The sequence below is a fragment of the Protopterus annectens genome, chromosome 5.part0 (genome assembly GCF_019279795.1).
Source record: "Protopterus annectens isolate FY-2018-M chromosome 5.part0, PAN1.0, whole genome shotgun sequence".
In the NCBI taxonomy this organism is placed as follows: Eukaryota; Metazoa; Chordata; order Ceratodontiformes; family Protopteridae; genus Protopterus; species Protopterus annectens.
The window spans coordinates 1,903,791,126-1,903,805,570 of record NC_056735.1 but is presented as its reverse complement, the minus strand read 5'-3'; the positions used below and the strand labels follow the sequence as shown (position 1 = coordinate 1,903,805,570).

Here is a 14,445-nt window from a genome sequence, read left to right as displayed (position 1 = left end):
GAAACATGATGATTAAATGAGAGAGAGAGTTATCCACATAATGTCCCATGACTACCTGTTTGAAGAAGAGTATCACGAACAATTTGATTCTAGATCTAGTTATTCTACCATCAAGGTTCATCTAGGCATCACTTCCAGCTTTCATCAGAGATTTCAGTCTTCTTCCTTAGCCGCTCAAAAGGTCTGTAAAGCCTTTCTCAGAGGTATATTTCTTCGATGACCTCCCATTAAGGATCTTAGCCTTCCTTGGACTCTGTCTTTTTCTAGATACACTGACCCCCAACCCCTTTCAGCCAGCTATTTCTGGTGATTTGACATTTCTTTCTTGGAATACCTTGCTTTTGGTAGCTCTAAGATCCACCAAAAGGTTTTCAGAGTAACATGCCTGGTCCTCCAAACTGGTGTATCTAGCCTTTTACAAAGAAAGGGTGTTACTCAGAACAAAACATCCTTTATGCCAAAAAAATTGCCTTGGAGTCTTTCATGTAATCAAACTATACACTTTCCAAACAACTGCACTGAAGGGGAATACTTGCTACACACCTAAGATGTTCACAGACAGTTGCACTTCTTTTTACACTAGACTAAAGCAATCAAGAAAGACAGCCAACTGTTCACCTCTTGTGCATCCTCTAGGCTGGGACAAAAGGTTTCCAAAGTAATTTTGTCCAAATGGCTTATAGATTGTATAACCTTTGTATACCAATCTAACAATAAAACTATATAATGGCAAAAAATAAATCCTTATTCCACAAGATCCACAGCCCTATTCAGATGCTCCTTCTTTGATGATATTTGCGCATCAACAACTTTTGACTACATTGCACACCTTTGTAAGTATTAAAAATTGGATGTAATCTCAAAGTTGACTTTTGCACCTACCATTCTCAAGAGCATCCTGTCATGATTCCATCCTGAAAGTTAAGTGGCTGGGTAGTCTGTATCAACATTTGACTTGCAAGAGAGAGAAGTTATGTGCTTACAATAATGCTATATGTTTACTGTCCCTAGTCCAGCCACTTCAACAACACACCCTCCACCCCCCTCTAGTTTCTCGTGTCTCCTTAATCCAAAGTGACCTGGTCAATCTATCCCGAAACCCGGACACTCTTGCTTCCAGTTTTCTAGTACTTCTTTTGTCCTCTGTCCAAAGTTTATGATGCAAACTTGATCTGAGATGCAGAGGACACAGTTGTGTTATGAGAGTAGTGAATAAGCTCAAGTGCTTGGGAAAGAAGTCAGTTTGCTGAATGGAATCCACCAGTTGATGAACAGCCCAACATTCAAAGTGGGATGGACAAGGGATGGTAAAAATCCATCATTAAAGTAGGTACATAACTACTGTTTTTGTCATCTGACCAGCACCTTGGTGTAAACATGATCAGTTTGGTCTTGCTGGGGTTTAGTATGACTCAGCCAAGCTTCAACAGGTGAGAGGCTTGTAGTTCTTATAGGGAGGTTGCATAACTGATGATAAAGTCATTGGAGTACTGTATCAAAGTATCATTATTAGCTACTTTTATCAGAACGTTGTGATCTGTAGTGAGAGTAGGGAACAGGTGGAGGAGACACTGGAGAGGTGGAGATGTACTCTAGAGAGAAGAGGAATTAAGGTCAGCAGGACTAAGACAGAATATATGTGTGTGAATGAGAGGGAGGATAGAGGAATGGTGAGGATGCAGGGAGTAGAAGTGGCGAAGGTGGATGAGTTTAAGTACTTGGGATCAACAGTTTAGAGTAATGGTGAGTGTGGAAGAGAGGTGAAGAAGAGAGTACAGGCAGGATGGAGTTGGTGGAGAAGAGTGTCAGGAGTGAATTGTGACAGACGAGTACCAGTAAGAGTGAAAGGGAGGGTCTACAAGGGGGTAGTGAGTCCAGCTGTGTTATATGGGTTGGAGACAGTGGCATTGACAAAAAGGCAGGAGTCAGAGCTTGACGTGGCAGAGTTGAAGATGTTGAGATTTGCACTGGCTGTGACGAGGATGGACAGGATTAGGAATAAGTATATCAGAGGGGGGTCAGCCAGGTTGGAAAGTTTGGAGACAAAGCCAGAGAGGCAAGATTACTTTGGTTTGGACATGTGCTGAGGAGGGATGCAGAGTATATTGGGAAAAATACAAGAAAAAGAAAAATAATCTGGTTCCACACAGCAGTGAAAATCAATATGTCCTTTATTGTAGTAGGTAAGCGCTTTCTCGGAATAACATTCGCTTCATCAGACCAACAAAGACAGAATAGCAGTTACATTTTTAAACACTAAAACATCCAATCAAAAATCAGATAAAGTGTGCATCATAGCTAAAAGCCATGTGATAAAATACATCTGTAGAATATATAGATCGTTAAAAAATTGAATAAAACAGACTAAATGAAAAATATGTACTTAAAACTGGTAACAAATACAATAGTAAAAATATAATAGAAGATGGACTATTGAAACATATATAATAAAATATTGAGAGAGATCAATACTTTAATGGCCTTGCTTTGCCAGTAATGTGCATGTAGCATGTGATATTATTAAAAAGAACTGGGATATTCTGTCTACTGTACATGAGTCGAATGGGGGTCACTAGCACACAGCCAAATTTTGCTTTTAGAAATAATAGATCACTTGAGTCAGCTCTGTTATCAATCCTTTAATACTAAATCAACTATAATATCTGATAGACTTGGTACATATATGTGTAGGAATTGTATGGCCTGTATACATATACATATTGGTAATCATTTCACACATCCCACTTTGGGTTTTAAGATAGATACTGCTTTTTATGCAGATTGTCGAACAAAAAATGTTGTCTGTTTTTGCTATTGTACTACCTGCTTCTCATTTTACATAGGGAAAACGAACAGGGTGTTTAAGGACAGAATACTTGAACACCTTAGGGATATCAGGAATGTTAAAGAAACCAGCGCACTATCACTACATGTAGCTAAAGAGGGTAAGGAACATAAATTTAGCTTTATGGTACTAGAGATTCTACATAGTACCAAGAGAGGAGGTGACATAAGTAATAGAACAGAATCTAGTGAACAGAAATGGATTTTGCGCTTTCAAGCTGATAAACCTCCTGGTTTAAACAAGAGTTTCCCTGAAACCCTTCCTTAAAGCACGGCCATTAAAGCATTGATCTCTCTCTTAATATTTTATCATATATGTTTCAATAGTCCATCTTCTATTATTTTTTACTATTGTATTTGTTACCGGTTTTAAGTACATATTTTTCATTTAGTCTGTTTTATTCAATTTTTTAACGATCTATATATTCTACAGGTGTATTTTATCACATGGCTTTTAGCTATGATGCACATTTTATCTGATTTTTGATTGGATGTTTTAGTGTTTAAAAATGTAACTGCTATTCCATCTTTGTTGGTCTGATGAAGCGGATGTTATTCCGAGAAAGCGCTTACCTACTACAATAAAGGACATATTGATTTTCACTGCTGTGTGGAACCAGATTATTTTTCTATTTCTTGTATTCTCTGGTTTTTGCATCTGATTCCTTATTTGGTTCAAGGACTGTTTTCGTTTGGTATATTGGGAAAAAGATGCTAAGGATGAAGCTGCCAGGTAACAGGAAAAGAGGAAGGCCTAAGATAAGGTTTATGAATGTGATGAGAAAGGACATGCAGGTGGTTGCTGTGACAGAGCAAAATGCAGAGGACAGGAAGAAATGGAAAATTGATCTGCTGTTGCGACCCTTAATGGGAGCAGCCAACAGAAGAAGAAGGAAATCATCAGAATATTGGTAATTATGCTGAGTAGTAGGAGTCCTAATATTGATCAGTTTGGAACACCTGTAGTTATAGGCAGGAGAGGTAGGAAAGGGTTTTATTTAATGCACTGTGTTCAGTTACTCAAGAAGCTGTGGAAACATGCTGTTCAGCTGTGAGAGATGCTTAGGGTTGCAGATTTATGGTGTAATTTTTACTGGGATACTAAGTTAGATGTCCTGGATAAGTCGAGAAACATTGAAGATATACTTTGCCTTTATGTTGGTTTTGGCTCACTGTATTGAGGAAAGTAAGCAAGGTTATATATGTACTGTTGTGTGGCCAGAAACTACTTTGGGTTGGGATTGGTAAGATATTCTCAATTATATGTTGGAGCATCTGAGAATGGGTGCACTTTTGGAGAATATTAGATAGTGGGGGGAAGAATAGATGTCACTCTGTGGTTAGAAAACTTTGTGGAGTTACCACTTTTGTGTAGTGGCAAGATGCGTGTCTGCTTCCATGTGGGAGGGAACATAAGATTCTAGCATGGATCTGTTGATCAAAGTGGAGACTGACTATACAAGTGTGTCTAATAATTTTAAATATTTGATTGGGAATGTGTCGGCTGCTAGTGTGATTTTTATCTTAAGAGTTTATTGATGGAAGTTTCTTGGGCAGGTTTAAATGAGAAAGTGTTAGGGGTATTGTGCGGCATAGTAAGTGTAATATAAGGAGAAGCGGTGTCAGCTGTGTGCGCATGTGTTGTGTGGGGTGTGGAGCATAGTTGGAGCAAATAAAGTATCGGGCTTGATGAGGGAGGTTGCTGCATTTGTAAAATGTAGGTTTAATTTAGTGGTGTCATTTTCTGTTGGTAGAAGATTAGTCTGAGATTTAACTGGCCTTAGGAGGCGTTTTATTGTTGTCTAGAAATTTTTAGGATTGTGTGATGCATTTTTCTGAAGTTTGCAGATTTTGTTTTGTCTCTCAGAGGTAGTATGTGAGTTGGCTTGATTTCATAGGTGCTGATATTGTTGCAGGGGGTGTTATGTTATGCCATATTTTCCAGGCTTTTTCTCTTAAGTCATATGAGCTGTCTTGTTTCTGCAGTTAGGCAGAGGCGGGGTTAATTTTGACCTTTTTCTCCAGGAATGGGTCTGGTAGCCTATTTGGAAACTAAGGTGGCCTCATCTAGGGGTAGTGTTTTTAGTGGATTCCAGCTTCATTACTTTAGGGGCCATATAAAGGCTTCTTGTAGAAATTGGCAAGGTTTCATATATAGTAAAAATGTGTGGCTGTAATGTTGGAACATTAAGTGACCACCACCCCACTTTTGCCACTTTAAGTCTCTGGCAGTGTGACAGCAGTAGAAATTGAGCTAGAAGTCAATCACAGGTAGAGTTGGTATTCATTATTTTGATATATTTGGTGGATATGTTTACGAGTTGTGAAAATCCAATATACCGAAGTGGACCCAATAATGTTTAGGGTCACTTTCTGGCTAATGTGTAGGGATAGCCAATGCAGGACGTCTTTTACTTGCAGGTATGTTATTGCCAGGTGATATGTGTACTGATATTTAGATGTAAGTTTTTTTGTTGAACTTGGAGGATCGTTAATGTTCCTGCACTGCCAAAGTGTTATATTTGGGTGCAGTGGACAATGACTTCATACTCGTTCGGGGAAAATAATAGCAACCCCTTCAGTTTTTTTTTTTTTTTTTTTTTTGCATATCCTGGTTGCTCTGAGGATATTGCATCCTTGAGGCAGGATTTCATCATCAGTGATGTGAGGTTTTGATTAGGTTTTGGTAAATACAAGAATATCAAGGGTATTGAGAGCATGTAGTTGTGTGATTTTGTTTCTTATAGTATGTATATTCTTCAGTCTGAGACCTGTATTGGGAATATGTTACAAAGCGGGGAGTTGTAAGCCTATTGGCTGAATCTGTTGCACTGGGGTTAGGATGAACATCACCACAGATTAAAATACCTGTATACTATGGGTTTAAGGGAATGAGAGGTTTATTTTTGAGTTTTTATTTTGGGTGAGTGGTTGTGGGGGGTTAGTTTATGTTGTAAATAGAGGGGTTTAAAGAAGTGTTTAAACATCATGTCATAGTTTTAAGTCTAGTTATGGTTTAGGTCTATTATTGTAGATGACCTAGTCTGTATCGTATTTTAGCTGTAGTGATAAGTAGTAGTGTGTGCTAGCAGAGTAAGGACGGCTATTCATAGGAGTCAGAGGTACATATTGCTTGAATACTGTGCTTTGCTGCTGTTGAATTAGAGGTGATGAGTTTTAGCTAAGGTAGGCAGGTAGGGCTTATTTGTGGGAGGGTGGTTTGGGACTAATAACTTCATAGTGGGTGGAGTGTAGTGAAGTATCAATAGGTGCAGAAGGTAGTGTGTTCTAGACGTAAGTAGTTGTGGTTGCAGTGTTAGAGTGTGCAAAGTATTGTTTACTGGACAGAAGATGGGAGAAGGCAAGGGAGTATGGGTAGGGAAGCGAAATGAGGCAAAATGCAGCAAGGTTATCACAATTGCAGGAACTTGTTTACTCTGAAAACAATTATGATTTCAAAATTAATGTTCCAGGTCAGTGGCCTTGAAATACGTTTGCAGTGGTGTGGGTTGGGCAGATGTCACAACTTGGCTTATATCAATTTTGCATCTAAATCCATTGTTTTTTTAACTCAGAGAAAAAAAGAAGTTGTGCTGTATTTTTCTAGTTTCCTATAGGGCCTGTTAAGCTACTGTGCTGTGTGACCTGACTCATTAAAGTCTGTGAATTGTAAGTGGATTACTGCATATTAGTTTTATGTACAGCTGAAGTAAGGTTTGACAACCACCTTGCACAAGATACCTTTATACAACAGCATGGTAACTACTGAAGCAACAGGTCTTAGATTGCATAAGCCATGGGATCTTTAAATAACGTTTACTAGCAGCTGTTAAGGCATTCACGTCTTTCCCTTTTTATTTCTTGTCCAGAGCAAGATGGTCGAGATGCTGAGCTGTAGCCATTGAAGAGCAGCAAAGAGTCTGATTATCTGGAAATACAAGATTGATGCAGTTATTATATGCAGACCACTTAAGGCAATTAAAAGTGACTAGCTAATTCCATATAGTATACTCTTTAATATAGTAGCTGCATGGCATAAAACATTCCACACAGTACGAAAACTGTTTACCCCTCTTTCCAGACAATAGAAGTCATTCTGTGCCAAGCAACATGTTAACTATTTGCTGCTCAGCATAGAACACTTGCTTCTGACTTAAGCCCTACTGATGTAGCTTTTGGAAAATCGACAGCTAGGACAGAGTAGCGTTCTCAGCTATTACCACAACTATTGCTGTTAGATGGCAACTGTGACCACTGGCTTTGTAAGTAGAATATATAGACACGTCAATGGCCTTTGATAATCATACTGAATATGTTGGGCTAGAGTGAAAGGGTCTAGGTAGCTTGTAGCATAAGGATGAAGCAGTACTGATAGAACACTGTAGGGCAGGGAAAATGAAAGGGGAGAGAGAAAGAGCAACAGAAGAAGGTAAGTGAAACATGGATGAGGAGAGGGTGTGAGAGGGGAAGTGAGATGAGAAGTGAGAGAAAAAAGTAGGTTTTATGAAGGTAAAAAGATGCAGTCACTTCAGAGGATTGCATGACTAGGGTAGGTAAAAAAAAGAGGTACTGATGGGGAAGCTGGGGAAGTTTTAACAGTAAAGAGAGACAGCAGTTAGAATAATGTGTTGAAGGGGGGAGCGGAGTGAGTAATACTATAAGTAGATATCAGCGATGGAAGCATTTTACAGCACAGTGCTAAATTTTCAGGTCAGAAATGACAAGTGACATCCTTAGCAAATAACTGTTATGGCAAGAACATCATATAACAGTAATCCCTAATAAATGTCCAGTATTATAGAATTTAGACACAATGTCAAATTTCAGCCAGTATTTCAAAACACTAATTTAGTTGTCTCAGTTTAACATCCTATTTAGGATTAAATTATTGAAAACTTGACTTGAGACTCTTAAGTTTAAGTGTTCTGTTTTACATTGTGCTAATAGAAGTGTGACTAGCATTGCATATATTACATTCAGAAGCAGACACCAGTGGGTTGCATTTAAATTGCATTGGTACTTTGGTTAATAACTTTGGATGCTACCTGGTGCTAAGCGATATAATATCATTAGACATAAACATTAGAAACAGTGTGTTCTGCACTTGTTGGCGAGTGGAAGGTTGTGGCCCATCCAGGGAGATAAAGGCCAACTGTGGCAAGGCCTTCAAGTGTGGATTCTGCAGTTACACAGGGTCCAGTGTCAAGGAAGACAAGCAAGTGGGAGAGTGAGATTCCTTAGCAGGCTATTGCAACCCCAGGAACCTGCTTACTCTGAAAACAGTCTGAGATTTCAGAAATGGATGTTTCAGGTTGGTTGATGCCCTTGTAGAGTTGCTACTGCAGTGCTGTGGGGATGACAGATATTACGGCTTGGTTTGCAGAAATTTTGCAGTATGATTCTGTGGCTAAGTGTGTGTGGTTTGTTTTGTTCTTTTAATACACAGACAAATAAGCTGCACGTTGTATTTTTCTGATTACGTGTTGTCCTATTAAGCTACTTTGTTAGGTGACAGGCTTACTGAAGTCCAAGAAATGCAAGTGGGTCACTGCAGATTAGTACTGGTTTGCAGGTGAGGTTGCAGTACACATTGGTGACCATCTTCCACAGGATACCTTTATACAACAGTATGGTAGGAAAGCAGTAGGGTATTGCTTTGTATAAGTGGCTTTTTCTTTGCTTGTTTATTGTGCCAAAGATGTATTAACAACTGATCAGACATTAACTTCTTTCCCATTTGTTTATTTTTTGTGACAAGGGCAAGAGGGATGAGATGCTGAGCTTGTGGCCGTTAGTATGTTAGGAGTGCCAAGAGGAACATCTTAACAGGTGTTAGTCTCCATGATTATATTGCATAAGTGGGTGGTTCTTTACAGAAAATCTACTGCTTTCATTTTTATTTTTTTGTCCAGAGCAAGAGGAAGGAGAAGCTGACCTGTGGCAGTTGAGAATGAGAGTGAGTGGGTGATGTCAGTTTACCCATCCTGTCCTCAGTCTATCATTTCTGCACCTTTGTCTATAAAAATTAAGAAATGAAGATAGTAATGTAGTGCGTCTGTATTTTATCTTCTAGATCCCATGGATGTCATTGATGTTGACTGGTCAAGCCTCATGCCTAAGCAACCAAAGGACCCTAGAGAGCCTGGAGCAGCCCTACTGAAGTTTACCCCAGGTGCCATGTTGCTGCGGGTTGGAATTTCTAAGCGACTTGCTGGAGCAGACCTTTTTGCAAAAGTTAAAGAAACCTGTCAAAGTGTTGTTGGAAATCCCAAAGGTAAACATATTTTTCAAAGTGGCAATGCTCGCACCACCATAGCAATTGATTTGTTTTTTTACTGTTCTTGCCAATTAATGTACAGCACCGACAAGAAAAAATGTCATGTTACATTTTTAACACCTGTTTCCATATAATTATTTTGTTGCCACACTTTTTTTATGTTTGAGTCAATGCCATAGAAGAAGAATCAAAATATTGTTGGCCTTGCTTTTGAGGCGACTGCGCATCATAGGACTCTGGTAAGCCTTTTCTTTTCCTTTATTTCTTTCATGTAACATTTTTTTGTCTCTAATAATAGTGGGAACTTCAGTTGCTCCAAGGTGGAAGGAAAAACTGTAGAGGCAGCAGTGTTGGTCTCCCAATAGCTAGTATCTTCAGGGCAGTCATTGTAATTGCTTTTGGATGGAGAGGGATCATACGGCCCAGAATGTGCCAAACAACCCTCTTGAACAGATAATCCATCAACATTCCCATTTTGACTGGACACAGCTGAATGAATGCTGAAGCATCTTATTCACCACAGTCTCCTTGTTTTTCTCATTAGACTTAAAGCCTGATTTGATTGTAAAGTTAGTACTAGCACCTGGGACACCAGACTTAAAAGTTCTTATACAAGAATCTTTCCTCTGACCCTGAAGTGATTTTCCTTTCTGCTGACGGACCTAAGCTGATTAATCTTTTACCTTCTGATAAAGTTAGTAGAATTATGAACAGGTATAGTAAGAAGCTGTATACCTCTGCCGTACTAGCCCTCAAGGCCATAAACTACTAAATCCCTATGACCAAGTACTGTATGTTCTGGCTAATCTTTCTAAGTTTAGGGGTTTTCTGGTTGACATGCATAACTCTGAAGCCAAGAGCGCTGCCATATCCTTATTGGGTCCTGCATCATATTGTTGCTTGCCATTCCAAAAAAAATGCAGCTAGTGCCTCTTCTTGGGTGGCTGCATTGCGGTCTGCTATCAGGAGGTATTCCTGGCTTAGGTTGCAATCTCTCCTAGAGAATATTAAGACCAAGTTGTTTGACTCTCCATTGGACACGCACAATTCTTTTGGCTCTGCTACTGCAGAGCTCTCTAAAACCATGCAAAGTGAGGGGAAGGTTATGCAAGACCTTTAAACCAGATTTCCTTTCATCTATCCCTAAGTTTCAAAGGAATTGCCCTTCTCTAAGATTCCTTTTGGGAGTAGACATCCTTATCGGTGCTTGAAGGGTAAAAGTCTTTCCAAGAGAGTTTCCTGGGAAGCCAGCTCAGGATTTCCAAACAAATCTGCCTGTATTTAACAATCATCCATCTCTGCCGTTCTGCCAGAATCCCGTCTCACAGGTTAAATCTGTTCTTACCCATTTGACAACTAATCACCACAGTGTCTTGGAGTCTTTGTCATCCAAAATGGTTATTTCATGGTTTGGAAGTCCCTTCCTCCTTTTTTCAGGGATCCCTCAGCCCCCCCCCTCCTTACCATCTGCCTCATTTTCCTCATCTTCATGAGAATCGTTTGTCTCAAGGGACTATTCAGCCAGTCCCAAGGGGGCAAGAGAGTATACTTCTGGATGTTTTTTGTCCCCAGGAAGAAGGGTTCTTTGAGACCCATTCTAGATCTGTCTTTCCTCAACACCTTTCTAAAAGTTCCTTCTTTCAAGTGTTCTCTCCAGTCCCTGTTTCTTTTACTGCTTCCTCAGGCCTGCCTGGTGTCTCTGGACCTGAAGGATGCCTTTCTCCATATTCCTGTTCACCCTCTCTACAGGAAGTATTTGTGGTTCTCTGTTTCTTCCTCACATTGTTAGTTGTCTGCTTTACCGTTTGGTCTTTATACAGCACCAAGGTTTTTTATAAAATGTCTCGCCATGGTCATAGCTTTTTGCAGACTCCATGATGTCCAGATTTTTCCCTGTGTGGATGACTTCATTCAAGCCCACTCTCAGCAGCTACTTCTGCAGAATCTTGACTTTACCATGCTGTTTCTTTACAGTGTGAGTTTCACACACAGTCTCAAGAAGTCTATTCTGACCCCATCGCAGGACCAAATTTTCCTGGAATGCAGAATTGAGCCCCTCTCCATGATGGCTTTTCTTTCTCCTCCCCAGGTCTTTTCTTTGACAGTATTCTTCCAGTCTCCAAGAGAGTTTCTCTGAGCCCTGGGTTTTATGGCTTTCACCATTCCAGTAGTTCCTTTGGCCAGTCTCCAAGCTTCAATGGTATTTGTTGCCAGGCAATGTGGCTGCAGTGTTGTCATCCTCTGGACTTTCTCATACTTCTCTTGCCTTACCTCAGACAGGAATTTTGTCTTGCCAAATACAGGAGTTTATGTGGCAGATTTAACAGATGTATCTAAATCCGGGCCTTCCGTATCAGATTCCTCTACATTTGGCAACCTATCACCACAGTCTTTTGAGTTCTTTAAGTCATCCAAAATGGTTATTTCATGGTTTGGAAGTCCCTTCTTCCTTTTTCAGGGATCCACCACATAAACTTCAGGAGCTGTTTACATACTCTTCAGATATAGGTTGGGGAGCTTCTTCCAACAACAGGATACAGGTGGTTTGGCCTCGTCAGCAGGTGACAGACCATATCGACATCAGTGATGTGAGAGTTGTGATACTAGTTCTTCAGGCTTTACATTCTTTCTGAATTCCAGGTCCCCTCAGGATCTTCACTGACAGCACCGCTATCATGTGCTACAAAGTCTTGCCATCCTTGCAGACTGGCAGACATAGCTTGGGATCTTGCTGTCCATGATCACTTGACTTTTTAGTTGGTTTATGTTCTCTCAGACCACAATCTGAGCAGGTCCAGGACAGATCTTCATGAGTGGATGCTTCACAAGGTGGTCTTCCTGGGCATTGTCCATTGGTTGAGGTACTTGTTAAGTAGATCTTTTTGCTTCCTCTCTGACCAGGCAACTTTCCATGTTCCTGTGACTCAGAAAATGGATGCCATGTCTTTTTCTTGTAAAGGGATGTTCCTGTATGCTTGTCTCCCTATTCTTGTGTTACCAAGGGTTCTGTACAAGATCATATGGGACAGGGCCAGCATCTCACTGGTGACTCCCTTTTGGCCAAGACAAGTTTGGCTTCCACCTCTGTTTCACCTGGCCAGGGGCAATCACCACAGTTCACCCCAAAAGATGGATCACATCACACAGGATAAGGGTTTCTCATTCATTCTCATCTTCTTACCCTATGTTTGACTCTCTTGTGTGATAGGGTTTTGATTCCTTTCAGACATCAATTTTCTGAGGATGTGCTTCAGGTTTTTTTAGGAGGCCAGAAAATCTTGTGTTGCAAGACGGAAGAAATGTTTCTGATCTGATGTCAATTTTCATTCATTTCTCAACTAAGGGGATCGGATCCAATCCTCAGATCTGACTCGGACATTTTACTAGCTCGTGGCCACCAACAGACTCTTGAGCTCCTTCTCTACACCACCCATAGCATCAGATATCATTTGCTGCTTTAGCGTATAGATATGGTCCACTTCAGCTCCTGAATTTTCAGTGAGAGAAGTCAATTTTCCATATTTCCTCTCTAAAAGCCTTTACAAATAACTATTCCTTTAATCTTTAATCATCTTTTTTTTATTTTAAAGTGTTTCTTCCATTATCTTTCTTACATTTTAGCGTAAAACTTTTCTACCATTGTGGTAGGCCTGTTTCTTCCCTTTTACCCTCCTCTTCACATAGTGTAATCTCTGTCATTACCATTGTTGGTATTCTCTCTTTTCTACAAATCTTTATCTTGTAGGTCTTAAAAACCATTGCTGGTATTTTTCCTTTTTATATTTTTATTTCTGCCTGTTAAAACAAACAAAAAGTTTACTTTAATTTCTCTCTCTCATGACAAGAAACTGGTTGAGAAGGGTCCAGCAGATTTAAAAAAAATGTGACAAGTGTGAGCACAAGTTGCCTTTATCTGATGCCCACAATCATTGTGTGTATTGTTTAGGACCAAAGCATTTGCAACAGGACTGCTGTATTTGTTGTGGGTTCAACCCCAAGCTTTAGCAGACAGGAAAAAATAAGCTGATTTTAAAGGGATTACTGCCATCTTCCTTTTCTAAAGCCTTTGCTGGGGTTCAGTCCCCCAACCGTAAATATAAAGACTCTTCAAAAAGGTCTAGATCCTTGAATCCTTCAGCCTCTACCTCTTCTGAACCAGGAAAGAAATACTGGAGCCAAAGCTACGTCTGATCAGACCATCAGTGGATCCGACTAACCATATTTCGGAGCCTACATTTTCTGATGCAAAGGATAGCTTGGCTTTGACTTCCACCTTGGGTGGATTGCGTTTAGGACCATGGGAGATGACAAGCCAGAAGTTTGCTGTCTCAGCTCTCTGGAGCAGTCTGCCTTTGATGTAGTGAAGAGAGTGTTCTTTGCTCCAGAAGGTCAGACGGGTCCTTCCCACTCGATTCACCCTCTACTTCTCAGATAACTTTGCGCCGAGATCCTCTACATTCTAGAAAACAAAACAAAAGCGGTCCTGGACAAGGTGCCTGTTAAGAGCAGCAGTAAAAATCCAAAAGATAACAATAGAGGCAACACCACAGCTTGTTGTAAGATTTTAATGTAGACAAACTAGTTGGAGTTTGTCTACATTAAAATCTTACAACGAGCTGTGGTGTTGCCTCTTTTGTTATCTTTTGGATCGTCTACATTCTACTCCAGAAGGACAGCCAGCCCAAAGCTTCCTGTCTGCCCAGCAGGGTATTTTGATCTCTTCTGAAACTTCTCTGGACCACCATACCGAGAAAATCCCTAGAAAGAGAAGGTGAAAAAGGAGGCACTTGGATTCTCCTCTGCGGTTAGTCACTGAGGATACTGATTTCGATGAAGGGAGGGGGTCCCCAAGTCACTACCTGATGATGTCTCATTTGGAGACATTCTTGAGATCCTAAAGCAAAAGGGTGGCTGGTCTTCCCAAAATCTTTCTTCTGAAGAGTCAGCATTTCTGAAAGCATTTGTTACTGGTCCGTCTACCTCCTGGGTTACTCTGCCGGCTGATGAACTTTTTGATTTGATCTCCAGGCAGGTGTGGAAGGCACCTGATATGACTGAGCCAATCTCCAAGAGACCAGACCAGATTCTGGCTCCACCAATAGGCCAGGTATATTGGAGTAAAGGGGTTCCAGTAGATGCCATGGTTGTGGTGGCTACAAAACAGGAACTCGTGCAGAGTTCCACTGTCCATTCTCCTAATAGAGAGTCAAGGGTGATAGATTTGGGAAGCATGTTTATGCTTCAGCAATGTTTACACTTGGATCGATGAATTATTTAGCACATTTTACTAGTTGACAAAGAGATTTGATTAAAGAATTATCCCA

General features: G+C 40.3%; 1 protein-coding gene across 1 annotated transcript in view; it reads left to right on the top strand.

Annotated features, from left to right (window-relative positions):
* LOC122801979 (zinc finger CCCH domain-containing protein 13-like) overlaps positions 1–14,445 on the top strand; it is a 156,173-nt gene that overhangs the window by 37,061 nt on the left and 104,667 nt on the right. The window contains exon 2 of the mRNA XM_044071717.1: positions 8,918–9,118. Within this exon, the coding sequence (XP_043927652.1) occupies positions 8,923–9,118 (196 nt within the window). The 5' untranslated portion in view covers positions 8,918–8,922. The remainder of the gene's footprint in view (positions 1–8,917; positions 9,119–14,445) is intronic.